The sequence below is a fragment of the Puntigrus tetrazona genome, chromosome 19 (genome assembly GCF_018831695.1).
Source record: "Puntigrus tetrazona isolate hp1 chromosome 19, ASM1883169v1, whole genome shotgun sequence".
Classification (NCBI taxonomy): Eukaryota; Metazoa; Chordata; class Actinopteri; order Cypriniformes; family Cyprinidae; genus Puntigrus; species Puntigrus tetrazona.
The window spans coordinates 1,493,558-1,509,475 of record NC_056717.1 but is presented as its reverse complement, the minus strand read 5'-3'; the positions used below and the strand labels follow the sequence as shown (position 1 = coordinate 1,509,475).

General features: G+C 39.7%; 1 protein-coding gene and 1 pseudogene across 1 annotated transcript; both read left to right on the top strand.

The window, feature by feature from the left end:
* The first annotated feature begins 5,742 nt into the window (after positions 1–5,742).
* On the top strand, positions 5,743–7,181 carry LOC122323396. Its single transcript, XM_043217205.1, has one exon. It carries the CDS (start codon positions 5,806–5,808, stop codon positions 6,865–6,867), a length of 1,062 nt encoding a protein of 353 aa, XP_043073140.1. The 5' UTR covers positions 5,743–5,805; the 3' UTR covers positions 6,868–7,181.
* A 37-nt stretch (positions 7,182–7,218) lies between these two features.
* Positions 7,219–11,095, top strand: LOC122323395 (annotated as a pseudogene).
* The last annotated feature ends 4,823 nt before the right edge of the window (positions 11,096–15,918 follow it).

Genomic DNA, 15,918 nt, shown 5'->3' with positions numbered 1-15,918 from the left:
TTTTCATGAGCAGAAATGCTGTTTTAGTGCTTCTGAGCAAATTAACTCAAAACAAGCCTAGAAGTGCTTTAAACGTTGTTTCTCAGCGAGAGAAAGCTTTTTCATGCAGTTTCAAAGCAGAATGAGCCTTTTCAGTGTGTTTCTAGTTCTGGACACAAAAGTCATATTAGAGCTCAAAAAGCACAAATTGCTTAGTTCTTGACTTTTCATGAGCAGAAATGCTGTTTTAGTGCTTCTGAGCAAATTAACTCAAAACAAGCCTAGAAGTGCTTTAAACGTTGTTTCTCAGCGAGAGAAAGCCTTTTCATGCAGTTTCAAAGCAGAATGAGCCTTTTCAGTGTGTTTCTAGTTCTGGACACAAAAAGTCATATTAGAGCTCAAAACGCACAATTTGCTTAGTTCTTGACTTTTCATGAGCAGAAATGCTGTTTTAGTGCTTCTGAGCAAATGAACTCAAAACAAGCCTAGAAGTGCTTTAAACGTTGTTTCTCAGCGAGAGAAAGCTTTTTCATGCAGTTTCAAAGCAGAATGAGCCTTTTCAGTGTGTTTCTAGTTCTGGACACAAAAAGTCATATTAGAGCTCAAAAGCACAAATTGCTTAGTTCTTGACTTTTCATGAGCAGAAATGCTGTTTTAGTGCTTTTGAGCAAATGAACTCAAAACAAGCCTAGAAGTGCTTTAAACGTTGTTTCTCAGCGAGAGAAAGCTTTTTCATGCAGTTTCAAAGCAGAATGAGCCTTTTCAGTGTGTTTCTAGTTCTGGACACAAAAAGTCATATTAGAGCTCAAAAGCACAATTTGCTTAGTTCTTGACTTTTCATGAGCAGAAATGCTGTTTTAGTGCTTTTGAGCAAATGAACTCAAAACAAGCCTAGAAGTGCTTTAAACGTTGTTTTTCAGCGAGAGAAAGCTTTTTCATGCAGTTTCAAAGCAGAATTAGCCTTTTCAGTGTTTTTCTAGTTCTGGACACAAAAAAGTCATATTAGAGCTCAAAAAGCACAATTTGCTTAGTTCTTGACTTTTCATGAGCAGAAATGTGCTGTTTTAGTGCTTCTGAGCAAATGAACTCAAAACAAGCCTAGAATTGCTTTAAACGTTGTTTCTCAGCGAGAAAGCTTCATGCAGTTTCAAAGCAGAATGAGCCTTTTCAGTGTAGCTTAGTTCTGGACACAAAAAGTCATATTAGAGCTCAAAAGTTAATAATTTGCTTAGTTCTTTGACTTTTCATGAGCAGAAATGCTGCTTTAGTGCTTCTGAGCAAATGAACTCAAACAAGCTCTGTGCAGTTTAAACGTTGTTTCTCAGCGAGAGAAAGTTTTTCATGCAGTTTCAAAGCAGAATGAGCCTTTCTTGTGTGGACAAAAGTCATATTAGAGCTCAAAAAGCACAATTTGTTTAGTTCTTGACTTTTCTATGACCAGAAATGCTGCTTTAGTGCTTGGTAAATGAACTCAAAACAAGCCTAGAATTGCTTTTTTAAACATTGTTTTCAGCGAGAAAAAGCTTTTTCATGCAGTTTCAAAGAATGAGCCTTTTCAGTGTGTTTCTAGTTCTGACACAAAAGTCATATTAGAGCTCAAAAGCACAAATTGCTTAGTTTTGACTTTTCATGACCAGAAATGCTGCTACTTAGTGTTTCTGTGCAAATGAACTCAAACAAGCCTAGAAGTGCTTTAAATCTGTTTCTCAGCGAGAGAAAAGCTTTTCATGCAGTTTCAAAGCAGAATGAGCCTTTTCAGTGTGTTTCTAGTTCTATTACAAAAGTCATATTAGAGCTCAAAAAGCACAATTTGCTTAGTTCTTGACTTTTCATGAGCAGAAATGCTGTTTTAGTTTGAGCAAATGAACTCAAACAAGCTAAAAGTGCTTTAAATCGCGAGCCAGCGAGAGAAAGCTCTTTTCTATGCAGTTTTAAAGCAGAATGAGCTTTTTCAGTGTGGGACAAAAGCCTATATTAGAGCTCAAAAGCACAATTCTACTTAGTTCTTGGACTTTTCATGACCAGAAATGTTGTTTTAGTGCTTCTGTGCAAATGAACCAAACAAGCTTCCTAGAAGTGCTTTTTAAACGCGAGCCAGCGAGAAAGCTTTTTCATGCAGTTTCAAAGCAGAATGAGCTCTTTTCAGTGTGTTTCTTTAGTTCTGGACACAAAAAGTCATATTAGAGCTCAAAGCACAATTTGCTTAGTTCTTGACTTTTCATGAGCAGAATGTTGTTTTAGTGCTTCTGAGCAAATGAACTCAAAACAAGCCTAGAAGTGTTTAAACGTTGTTTCTCAGCTTAGACAAAGCTTTTTTCATGCAGTTTCAAAGCAGAATGAGCTCTTTTCAGTGTGTTTCTAGTTCTGACACAAAAAGCCAGATAGAGTTCAAAAGTACAATTTATTAGTTCTTTGACTTTTCATGACCAGGAATGCTGTTTTAGTGCTTCTGTGCAAAATGAATCCAAACAAGCCTAGAAGTGCTTTAAACGTTGTTTCTCACAGACAAAGCTTTTTCATGCAGTTCAAAGCAGAATGAGCCTTTTCAGTGTGTTTCTAGTTCTGGACATGTGTCATATTATCAAAAAGCAATTTGCTTAGTTCTTGACTCTTTCATGAGCAGAAAATGTTGTTTCTTTAGTGCTTCTGGAGCAAATGAACTCAAACAAACCTAGAAGTGCTTTAAACGTTGTTTCTCGGCGAGAAAGCCTTTTCATGCAGTTTCAGCTAGAATTAGCCTTTTCAGTGTTTCTAGTTCTGGACACAAAAGTCATATTAGAGCTCAAAGCACAAATTGCTTAGTTCTTTGACTTTTCATGAGCAGAAATGCTGTTTTAGTGCTTCTGAGCAAATGAATTAAAACAAGCCTAGAAGTGCTTTAAACGTTGTTTCTCAGCGAGACAAAGCTTTTTCATGCAGTTTCAAAGCAGAATGAGCCTTTTCAGTGTGTTTCTAGTTCTGGACACAAAAAGTCATATTAGAGCTCAAAAAGCACAATTTGCTTAGTTCTTGACTTTTCATGAGCAGAAATGTTGTTTTAGTGCTTCTGAGCAAATGAACTCAAAACAAACCTAGAAGTGCTTTAAACGTTGTTTCTCGGCGAGAGAAAGCCTTTTCATGCAGTTTCAAAGCAGAATTAGCCTTTTCAGTGTGTTTCTAGTTCTGGACACAAAAAGTCATATTAGAGCTCAAAAAGCACAAATTGCTTAGTTCTTGACTTTTCATGAGCAGAAATGCTGTTTTAGTGCTTTTGAGTGTGGGATATTTTCTATCCTTTGTGAATATATAATACTGATGTTTTATTTTTTATATTTTTATACAAATGTTTTGTATTAATTCACTGTTTATTTTGAGCAATTATAATCAGCTATGGTATTTAAATACAAAATAGCAAATATATCTTTTAAGTAGTATGGTATTTTTGCAAGCAATATATTGTGCAAAAGAATGTTAGTTGAACAAGGAACTGTCAGCTAACGTCCCTGGCCTATATCTGCGTGCAGAAGAGTGATAAGCAAATTGCATGCTTGGGAGTTGAGAGGGTCAGGGGTCGTGTATGTCTCTCTTCAGGTTCTACAGGTCACAGATGGAATGAGGAGGTCAGCTTTCTTGAAAAGAGGATACAACACCGAATGGGCAATGGAGTCAGATAACGCGAGGGGGTGTGAACTGAAGAGGGACGACGATAAATATTGAGAACTGCTGGAGTGTGGACACACTCTCTTGTGTGAATGAACTCAGCAGCTGATGTTTGTATCATATGCATCTGTCGAATAAATGATTTGGAATATAAAGTTATGTCTCCTCTTCGATAAAAGAATGCGCATGGATTGCAGAAAATAATTAGCACAACAAATTGGTGACGTCCGACGTGATCGTTTGAGGAGATTAGAAGGAATTGGAAGTTTCATTATCCAGAAACGGAACTCAGATTAACACAGAGAGGCGCCTCTGAAAACAAAAGGTAAGCAGACACCTATTTAATTAAAGCTCTGCTATTGACTATTCTGAAAGAACTGTGTTAATTCTGAGGAAAATTTCTGGATGTGTAAATTTTAGTGAAATATCAGTTTTGTAAAATTAAATGCATTGAAAATAATACTTTAAAAGACAGATTCATATTATACGTGTATGTTTTTTGTACGTGAATGTTTATAAAGTTTGGGTTGGAGTCCGGTAAATTACCACGTTTGGGTTGGAGTCCCTCCGGTGAAAGTCAGGTAAATTACCACGTTTGGGTTGGAGTCCCTCCGGTGAGAGTCCGGTAAATTACCACGTTTGGGTTGTAGTCCCTCCGGTGAAAGTCCGGTAAATTACCACGTTTGGGTTGGAGTCCCTCCGGTGAAAGTCCGGTAAATTACCACGTTTGGGTTGGAGTCCCTCCGGTGAGAGTCCGGTAAATTACCACGTTTGGGTTGGAGTCCCTCCGGTGAGAGTCCGTAAATTACCACGTTTGGGTTGAAGTCCCTCCGGTGAGAGTCCGGTAAATTACCATAATTTGGGTGCACCCTCTAGTCGTCGAACTAGTAAATTTTTGTGCGAGTGAAAGGTTAAACAATTGAAACGAATATAACACGATCGTTGTATATATATAATTATATGTATATAGTATAATTCCTTGCTTGTGTATGTCAGTGCATTAAATCCGGTTGTTAATGTGGATATTTTAAGTAATTATTGCATTATTGTTAATACATTGTTTTATTAAAAATAAGTGGAAGTGTTTATGTTGCATTATTGTGCTTAAAACTGTATAAGAGATAATTGCTAAATAGTAGAACTGTGTAGAATATTTAAATAAACAAAGAAGTATTGCGTGGAGGAAGATTGTAAAATGGCAGAGTTTGAGAAAGAATGTGATGAGTATGGATGTCCCCCTGTATTGACGCAATGGTTGAATGTAGTAGATATGGAAATAGCACAGACACCACCAAAAGATAAAAAGGGTAGAGAGAAGGAATTAGGTGAACAGTGGGAAACTATGGTAGTAGCATTTGGACCAGATATTGGACAGAAAACGGTTGCTTTAGGACCGAAAATAAGAGAATTAGAAAGAAGGGCACGTGTAAAAGTTATGCAGCATAGAGATAAGAAGAAGGATGTTCAGTGGTACAAAAAGGGTTCATATAAAACAGAGGAGAGAAGTTAGATGATGAATTGAGAAAGTGGACCAGCATGGCAGTGACTGTAACAGCATTGGGCGTACCAAAGAAGAAAAAGGAAGTTGATAGTGCAGCAGCTAAACAGAGACAGGAAGTGAAAGTAGGAAGCCCACAGCCTAGTGCATCACTAGCTTCCGCCCCACTGTATCCGCCCTTACCAACAGCACCTACCACTTATGTAGAGAGACAGATGCCTTTGATGGAAGTGAAGGGAGGGCAGTTAGACATGGACATGCCATTTACTGAGATAGCTGATCAAGTAGGTAAAGATTTTATAGAAGCAAAGGATGGTTACACGGATATGATGAATAGTGTGGGAAAGATAATGGAAAAACTAGAAGAAAGATTAGCCGAACTGAATAGAGAAGGAGAAGGGCAGCAGCTTACATTTTGTGAGGGACAATCTGAAATTGAGAGAAGTGAGGACTGTGGGCAGAAAGGATTAGACGTAGTAGTTAAGGAAGATAAGGGGATTATTGAGGGAAATATATGAGGTAAACATTATAGGGACTATGGACATCACAGAAGGTAAGAAACTGGAGAAAGAAAGGCCCATCGCTAGTCGCACTAGGTCATCAGCCAAATCACACAGGAAAACAGCAGTGATGATGAGAGCATAGATGAATCAGACAAATCATATAAGAGTCAGTTGTATATACCCCAAATGCCATTAGTGACTCAGCGTGGTAACGTGCAGTACCAACCATGGACACACAGTGACATGTTAGCCATTGAAGGTAAGCTGCCACCTATTACTCAAGGAGGTAGCAGGTGGTTGAGTAAACTAACTACCTTATGTCACGGCACAGTACTTTCATTGGGTGACATTAGATGTCTGTTTGGTCAATTTATGACTCCAGCACAGATTGCAGAAATAGAAATGAATGCTGACTTGAGCCGGCTACCACACAACACACCATTGACACGTATCATGACACCACTCAGTAGGGCTTTGAGACAGAAATATCCAATTCCACCAACGACATATCAAAACATTACTTTTAAGATGAAAACTGGTGAGTCTGGCGCAGCATACATAATGAGATGTGGGGGAGAATGGGAACAAATGTTAGATGAAAACCATGCAGCCAACCCAGTTACAAGAGATATATTTCGCGCAGCTGTCCTAAAAGGTGCACCTGAAAGCGTTAAAGCTAAGATGGAGGACGACCCTGCCATCCCAGGTTGCACAAATGAGGTATGGGAAAGATATTTTGTACATCATGTAGATAGGGCTACAGCTAAATCAGCTAAAGATGCGGAAGAGACTGATAAATTAAAGAATCAGCTTCTTAAATTACAATTGGATGAAGCTAGAGCTAACCTAAATCAGAAAAAGGCCAAACAAATGCCACAACGTGAACCTCCCGTGACAGACTGGACACCACAAACACCAGCATATGTATCACCACCAGATGTTACTCCACCTTTTGCATACAGACGGGGTGGGGGTAACAATAGGGGCAGGCAAAATTACAATAGACAGAGGTTTGGAGGCAGAGGGGATGTTTGTTTTGAGTGTGGGGGGTCTGGACACTGGCAACATGAATGCCCAAACAGACTACGAAGGGGATCTAGCTGGGGACCCCGTGGAGGCAATTCGTTTGGTCGAGGCAGAGGCCAACAACTGACTGGAGGTGGCTACGCAGCAGGCCAAGGTCAAACCCTGAGCCCTATGTCACAACATCAGATGCCATCATGGGCAACAGGAGGGGGAAATGAATGAAGAGGCTCACAGAGACCTGTCGTGGGAGGAGGGGCCGAACCTCTCATGACTGTAGTGGTTAACAAAACACCACTACAGCTCCTTGTGGACACAGGAGCAACATACTCCACTGTGACTAAAGGCACCATTGAAGAGACTGATTTATCAAAAGACACTGTTGGAGTAATGGGTTTCTCTGGAGAATTAGAACGCTGGCCATTGACTAAACCTCTCACTGTGACTGTAGCCGGTCAACAGCTCTTACACTCATTTCTTTACTCTTCCAACGCACCAATTCCTCTTATGGGTAGAGATTTACTGGTTAAGTTAGGGGCAAATATATTATGTTCCTCGCAAGTAAATTGTCACATTACCAAATGGCACTGAACATAACTGCTCTACACATGGACATACAGCACACAATCAATGGTTACTTAGGGGAACTGATAGGAATGAGGCAGCTGACATATACTGGGTAGAGTTAGACACAGACTCAGAATCAGAATATGGGGTTCAGCGTCTATATAACCAATGGCGGAAGTGGATAACACAGTTTGGTATTTTCTTACCACCACCAGACCCATTACACTGCACATTGTTTTATGACAGAAATGATGATCTGCTGTATCAGGAACTCTTTGAACAACATGAGGGCACCAAATGGTGTTTAAGAGGTATGGGCCTTTTGATTGGAAAAGAGGGTGTTGTTTCACCAGTTAATTTGACTAATGAACAAATGGAGTGGTACAAGATGTCTGATACAGCAGCACCACACATTTCTCTTGCACCAGTCCTAATCATGAGGCTAGGGAACTAGGAAGTATGACAAAACGACTATTAGCTAGTACTGATTGGGAACCAACCAATATTTATTGCATGTATTTTTCACCATCACAACAGGCATATAAATACAGCCATTACACAAATGACACTGGCACGATGACACACACGTGGGTCGACCGCTGTCACGGAAGGAGAAAACAGATGGTGAAGGTGCAAGTGAATTGATTGAATCAATGCCAAAAGACCTTTGGTCTGCAGGTCCGACGGACGTTGGATTTTGTGATATTACTCCAGTCTCTTTCTCTCTGAAAACTGATGAAGCTGTTTGGGTCCCACAATACAGAAACAAGCGAGAGGCAGAACAGGGGGTAGCATCAACTGTAGAAGGATTACTTAAATCTGGGGTACTGATAGAACATGACTATGAATGGAACACACCAATTTTTCCGGTCCCTAAGCCAGGTACTGATAAATATCGTATGGTACATGATCTAAGGAAGATAAATTCCCTAGTTTCAACACCTACAGTAGCAGTACCTAATCCTTACACTGCCCTGTCAAACTTAACACCTCTACAGAAATGGTTTACATGTATAGATTTAGCAAATGCTTTTTTCTGTATTCCTATTGCTGAGGAATGCAAAGACTGTTTAGCATTCACTTATCGTGGTCAACAGTATTCATACAACCGTTTGCCACAAGGCTTCATTTTATCACCAGGCATTTTTAATCAGGTTTTGAAACAAATACTGCAGCCGTGTGAAATGCCAGAAGACACAATACTGATTCAATATGTAGATGATCTACTCATTGCAGCTACGACACCACAAGATTGTATGACAGCCACAAAAAGTAGTACTGATAAAACTATACACAGCTGGATTCAAGGTCAGTAAAGACAAACTGCAACTGTGTCGTCCTACAGTTAGTTTTCTGGGCAGATTAGTGACTGCAGAAGGATCTGGACTGACTGGTTCACACCGTACAGACATATTAAACCATACAAGACCGATCACTGTGAAAGACATGCTTTCTTTCCTAGGTTTGACAGGTTTCAGCAGACAATACATTCCAATGTATGTGGCTTTAACTATGCCATTACGACAGCTTGTTAAGGAAGCTGGCATGAGAAATCTGACTACTACCCTCAGCTGGACAGCTGAGGCAGAAAAAGCATTCATTGAATTAAAAATGCAAATGTCACATGCCTCCCATTTAAACTGCCCTGACTACACTTTACCATTTTTCTTGGATGTTTCAGAGACGAAGACAAGTGCACATGGCGTGCTATTTCAGAAAGATAAAGGACAGAGGAAGGTTCTAATGTATGCCAGTGTATTACTAGATCAGATAGAACAACGCCAGCCTCCTTGCTCACGCTTCGTGGCTGGTCTGGCAAAGATAATTGACAAAACATCACATGTTGTTATGGCCCATCCACTGACTATTTTAACCACACACTCTGTTATGTCATTTGTAAATAGTAATTCATTTACCTTTTCACCACTGAGACAAAGACGTCTGGCCAAAATTTTTGACGCCCCAAACCTGACGTTTACACATGAAGGAATTAATATGGCTGACCTTGTGACTGATGGTATACCACATGACTGTGCTCCGCTAACTGATGTAGCTTCAAAAGCTAGGGCTGAACTGTCTCGCGCCGCTATTAGATGAAGATGTTATGACATTGTTTACTGATGGTTGTTGCTTCAGGGATGAAGTAGGAGAGCTGAAGTCTGGATTTGCAGTAGTTAAAGAATTTAATGGTAGGTTTAGCACAGTGAAAGCAGGAAGGTTGACAGGAAAGCAGTCTGCTCAGAGAGCTGAATTGTTGGCAATGATAGAGGCCCTGCGCTTCGCAGAGGGACAGAAGGTTAACATTTACAGCGACTCTGCATATGTTGTTACTGCCGTACACATTGAACTTCCCAGGTGGAAGAGAATTGACTATGTCACTGCTACGGGACGTCCCATCGCGCATGCTAAAGAAGCAGAACAGCTGTCAGAGGCATTGGCAAAGCCTGCTGCAGTAGCTGTGATGAAATGTCAAGGTCATGCAACTTCTAACACATTCATTTCATTAGGAAATGCAGCGGCTGATGAAGCGGCAAAAAAGGCAGCTGGATATCTACCAAGTCAATGCCTAATGATGTCACAGCGTCAGCTGTCTGATTTGTTTCCTAATTTATCCAGACCTTATATAATTAAACAACAACACCTAGCTAGCCCATCAGAAAAGACTCAATGGTTAAACAAAGGAGCTATTAAGGCACATGATGGTTTGTGGACGTCACCAGATGGTCGTCCTGTGTTATCCTCATCATTAGCTGTTTCTGTTTTGACACAAATTCATAGTCCATCCCACTGTGGAGACAAACAAATGTCTCGTGCATTACAATCCTGGTGGCACCCTTTCATGCCACATTTGATTTCACATCATATTGTTTCATGTGAAGTTTGTCAAGAACACAACATTAAGCCTTCAATGCGCCCATCAGCTGGTCATTTTCCACTGGCTAGTGGACCAGGTGATGAGGTAGTCATTGATTTTACTGATATGATAGACAGAATAAATGGTAAGAGGTACCTGTTGGTCATGGTAGACACATACACTGGATGGCCAGAAGCATTTCCTGTGGGGAAGGAAGACAGCACCGCTGTAATAAAATGTTTGATAAATCATTATATACCCCATTATGGTTTTCCGAGACGGATTAGGTCTGACAATGGAAGTCATTTTAAAAATGTGCACTTAAGAACTGTAGAAACAGCCTTAGGCTTGACACATTCATTTGGTGCTGTGTTCCATCCCCAATCACAAGGAAAAGTCGAACGTATGAATCTAACCCTGAAACACAAGCTTGCTAAAATATGTGCGCAACTTAAGATTAACTGGCTGTCTGCTTTACCACTGGCACTAATGTCTGTCCGATCTTCTGTTAACAGGGTTACGGGTTTTACACCTTTTGAACTTATGACAGGTCGATCATTTCCTGGACCAGCAACGGCTTTGTGTCTGGAGCCCATTGAACCTTTGACACATAAAGTGTATTTTGACAAACTAACTGCATTGATTAACTGTTTTTCTACTCAGGTTTCAGCATCACGCACTGACAGTGCTGAGCGAACTGCTCAGGCTAGGCCGACAGAGTGGGTGAAACTTCGCTATTTAGGAGAAAGTGGAAGGAGCCTAGGTGGTCTACTCCGCTGAAAGTCACTGCTAGAACTTCACACTGTGTTCGCCTAGCTGGCAAAGGTGACACCTGGTATCACTTGTCTTCATGTGCAGCCTGTGACCCACCTGAGAGATCACTGAAAGATACCAGATTGGCCCTGACAAGTCAGGACCAAGAGAGGGATATTGATACTGGTAACACAAAAACATTGCACACACCAACAGCAGAATTTCTTTACTTCTAAGATTGATACCATCAGAGATAAAATTGTAACTATGCAGCCGTCAACTACAGTTTCACATCAGATAATGAGCTTTAGATCCCCTAAGGAAAAATTACACTCTTTCTCTATTATAGGAGAAGAAGACTTGTACAAACTTGTTAAATCATCTAAACCAGCAACATGTATGTTAGACCCTATTCCATCTAAACTATTAAAAGATCTGCTTCCAGAAGTCATAGATCCTATTTTGAACATTATTAATTCATCATTGTCATTAGGTTATCTTCCCAAAACCTTTAAACTGGCTGTAGTTAAACCTCTCATTAAGAAACCACATCTTGATCCCAAAGACTTAGTAAATTACAGACCAATCTCTAATCTCCTTTTTCTGTCAAAGATACTAGAAAAGGTAGTATCCTCACAACTGTATTCCTTTTTAGAAAAAATGGTGTCTGTGAGGATTTCCAATCAGGTTTTAGACCGTACCATAGTACTGAGACTGTTCTCATTAGAGTTACTAATGACCTGCTTCTATCATCTGATCGTGGTTTTATCTCGTTATTAGTGCTATTAGATCTTAGCGCAGCATTCGATACTATCGATCACAACATTCTCTTGGATAGACTAGAAAACTATGTTGGCATTAGAGGAAGCGCCTTAGCATGGCTTACATCATATCTATCTGACCGCTATCAGTTTGTGGCATTAAATGAGGAGGTATCATATCGATCAAAAGTGAAATATGGAGTTCCTCAAGGCTCAGTGCTAGGACCGTTACTTTTCAACCTTTACATGTTACCTCTGGGAGATATTATCAGGAGTCATGGTGTTAGCTTTCACTGCTATGCTGATGATACTCAGCTCTATATTTCAGCGCAGCCTGGTGATACACACCAAATTGAGAATCTAACAGAATGCATAGTCGATATAAAAAGCTGGATGATGAGTAACTTCTTAATGTTAAATTCTGAAAAAACAGAGGTGCTAATAATTGGACCTAAAAACCCCACATATAATAATCTAGAACACAGCCTATCACTTGATGGCTGCTCTGTTAATTCTTCATCATCAGTTAGGAACCTAGGTGTGCTGTTTGACCGCAATCTTTCCTTTGAAAATCATGTTTCTAGCATCTGTAAAACTGCGTTTTTCCATCTTAAAAATATATCTAAATTACGACCTATGCTTTCAACCTCTAATGCAGAAATATTAATTCATGCGTTTATGACCTCAAGGTTAGATTATTGCAATGCTTTATTGGGTGGTTGTTCTGCACGCTTAATAAACAAACTTCAGCTAGTCCAAAACGCAGCAGCCAGAGTCCTTACTAGAACTAGGAAGTATGATCATATTAGCCCGGTTCTGTCAACACTGCACTGGCTCCCTATCAAACATCGAATAGATTTTAAAATCTTATTAATTACCTATAAAGCCCTGAATGGTTTAGCTCCTCAATACTTGAGCAAGCTCTTATCACATTATAGTCCTGCACGTCCGCTGCGTTCTCTAAACTCTGGCCATTTGATAATACCTAGAATATCAAAATCAACTGCGGGCGGCAGATCATTTTCCTATCTAGCACCTAAACTCTGGAACAATCTCCCTAACTCTGTTCGGGAAGCAGACACACTCTGCCAGTTTAAATCTAGATTAAAGACACATCTTTTAACTTAGCCTACACATAACACACCAACACACCTTTTATTATTCAAATCCGTTAAAGGATTTTTAGGCTGCATTACTTAGATTTGCTGGAACCGGGAACACTACTCCTACAATACAATGTACTTGTGACATCGTAAAAAGAATGGCATCTACGCTAATATTAGTCCTGTTTCTTTCTCAATCTGTTTTCACAGTTTGTATCCAGACTAGATGGTGGATCAGCACCCAGAGATTATGTTCATCAGAGACCAGAACACCTAGATGCGCCCGTCGACAGATCACCAGTTCCTGATGCACACACACACACACACACGCACACACTAAGTCATTTACACTACCTGACACAGCAGCGTTTAAAATTGAACTGGAAGTTAAGTGCTGGGCGTCCGGTCAGAGGAGAACTGACCCCAACTGAGTCTGGTTTCTCCCAAGGTTTTTTTTTTTCTCCATTCTGTATGCATGGGGTTTTGTTTCCCTTGCCGCTGTCGCCTCTGGCTTGCTTGGTTGGGGACACTTAACTTCTAGTGACTATCGTTGAATTGACTACAGAGACCGTCTCTGCATTTAATAAGAAATTGGTCACTTTCGTCATTATACATCCCTGTCATTATACTGTACAGTGCTTTGATGCAACCTGTGTTGTTAAAAGCGCTATATAAATAAAAATGATTGATTGATTGATACAAGCATTACTGATTATCCACACAACAGGTGATTTATTCACAGCTCCTGAAGGAGAACCTTTGGCCCATTGTGTGAGTGCTGACTGTGCATATGGAGCAGGTATTGCAAAACAGTTCAAAGAACGATATGGAACATACAAAGTAAGAATCCAAAATAAAAAACCTGGCGAGTGTGCAGTGACCAAAGAAGAAGATCTGTTTTCCATCTAATCACAAAACAAGTTGCTACTGAATTACCAACATATGACAATTTCAGGAAGAGTTTAACCTACATGAGAGATTGGTGTATTACTAATAACATCATAACTAATAACAACGTGTTTCGGTTCCCAGGCTGGGGTGCGGACTTGACAAGCTGAAGTTTGAGAGAGTCTTACAGATCCTGAAAGAAGTGTTCACGGACGTGGACATAACTATTACCATATATACTATCTGAGTCTTATCGTATCACATTTATCATATTTTTATTACATTACTAGATGTGTTTTTCACTGATTTCTACAAGTAGAAGTGTTTTTATGTTTGTTTTATTTTCACCCCATTATAGAAGTGTTCCCAGTCTATATTACTGATAAATATAAGTGTTAAGATTTTACTGTTGCATTAAGATTAATATTTTAAGTTAAGAAATTCAAGTGACTTAAGAGAAATGCAGCTTTACGATAATTGGAAAGTGTTAGCCGTAGGTACTGCCATTGCCATAAGTATAATAATAGTGGGAATAACCAATGGGATAGAATTCCATAAGGACCAGAACCGAACCAGGCACAGGAGGAGTGTAAGCACCGCATCCAGGGACAAATGCCTAAAAGCGATATGGGGAATAGAGCTGAACTATACAAAGGGCAGTACTACATCATTCACGTTTGACCTGTGCAGTGTGATTAAGTGTGGGGGAAAAAATAGTTCATGGAGAGGGAGTACGACGTTTATTTGTGCAGCGACACTATAATTGATTATAGTTGTAATAATAAAGGAGAATTAGGTCATAAGTGGTGCAGAGGTTGGGACGATGTAGTAGCATATACTGGGGATTGGGACCCGCAAGATTATTGGAAGTCAAGTTTGAAACATAGAATAACAATACAGCGAGATTATTCAGTTAGGGATAATCCAATCACTGTATCAATAGGAGATTTATGGGAATACCCAAAAAGGGGCAGTAGTAGATGTAACGGATGTAATCAGAAAGTACTTTACTTGGTAGTGGGAGTAGAACTGACTGGTAAAGATTCCCTAGGACTGATGAAAATCAATATAATAGATACACCTAAACTAAATAAGACAGATGAGGGAGATAGTAGGGATTATACTAAGAAAACATGGGCAGGCAATGAAGTTATTGAAATGGACTATACAAAAATGAGGCCTGAAGACATAATAGAGAAGGCAACAGGCTATGGTGATAGCAACCTATGGTTAGATTGGATTGTGAGTACAGCTGAAGAACAAAAAATGGAAAACTGTATTGGATGTGCTAGTGCAAGACCCAGATTGTTTATTGAACCGGCCCCACTATTTCCTGAGGACAAATGGGGATATAATTGCATGTTAGGATTAACTAGAATGGCCACACCTACCAACTGTACTATTATAGCAGCCATTTTTTCCACCTATTTCAAACATGACAAGAGTAGGACCTTACGAGGTAAGAAAGAATAATTATACCTGTTTTAATTTTACTAGAGAGGGAGCTACTATCAACAAAGGTGAAATTGATGTGACTTGGTGTACCAGCATGACCCAGATTACAGATATATCTGTTATAGGCCCATGGGCAAGATCAGGTTTGTATTGGTATTGTGGTGACAGAAGACTGTTTGTGAAAGTGAGTGAGAATGCAAAAGGGTTTGTGCAATGGTGAGATTAGCTGCACCATTGATGATGATAGGGAGACTATAGTGAGAAAAGAAGCAAACCTAGGAGCAGTATTAACTAGAAAAAGAAGAAGACATATTATAGGAAGAAGAGATTTAAAAGAACACTTTGATTTGAGACGGAATAGCCCAACTTATATTGATGCGATAGGAATACCTAGAGGAGTGCCAAACGAGTATAAACTGTCTGATCAAATAGGCTCAGGATTTGAGAACTTTCCTATATTTTCAGCTATTTTCCCAGTTACACCAAACAAGAATGTTGATCGAATTAACTATGTACATTATAATGTTATGAGACTGGCCAATCTTACAAGAGACGCAGTAGACGGACTGTCAGAGCAGTTAGCACCCACTTCATTGATGGCAGTGCAGAACAGGATGGCCCTTGATATGCTGTTAGCTGAAAAGGGAGGAGTTTGTTCGATGTTTGGAGATTTTTGCTGCACATACATACCTAACAACACTGCACCAGACGGTTCGGTGACGAGAGCACTAGAGGGGTTGAGAACATTATCAACAGAGACGAAAGAACATTTAGGGATTAATAATCCATTGGATGATATGTTTACTGAAATGGTTCGGTACCTGGAAGAGTATGTTTATTTCTTTGTTTTCCTCAATTGCAGTATTTTTGGGAATAGTAATTACTTGTGGATGTT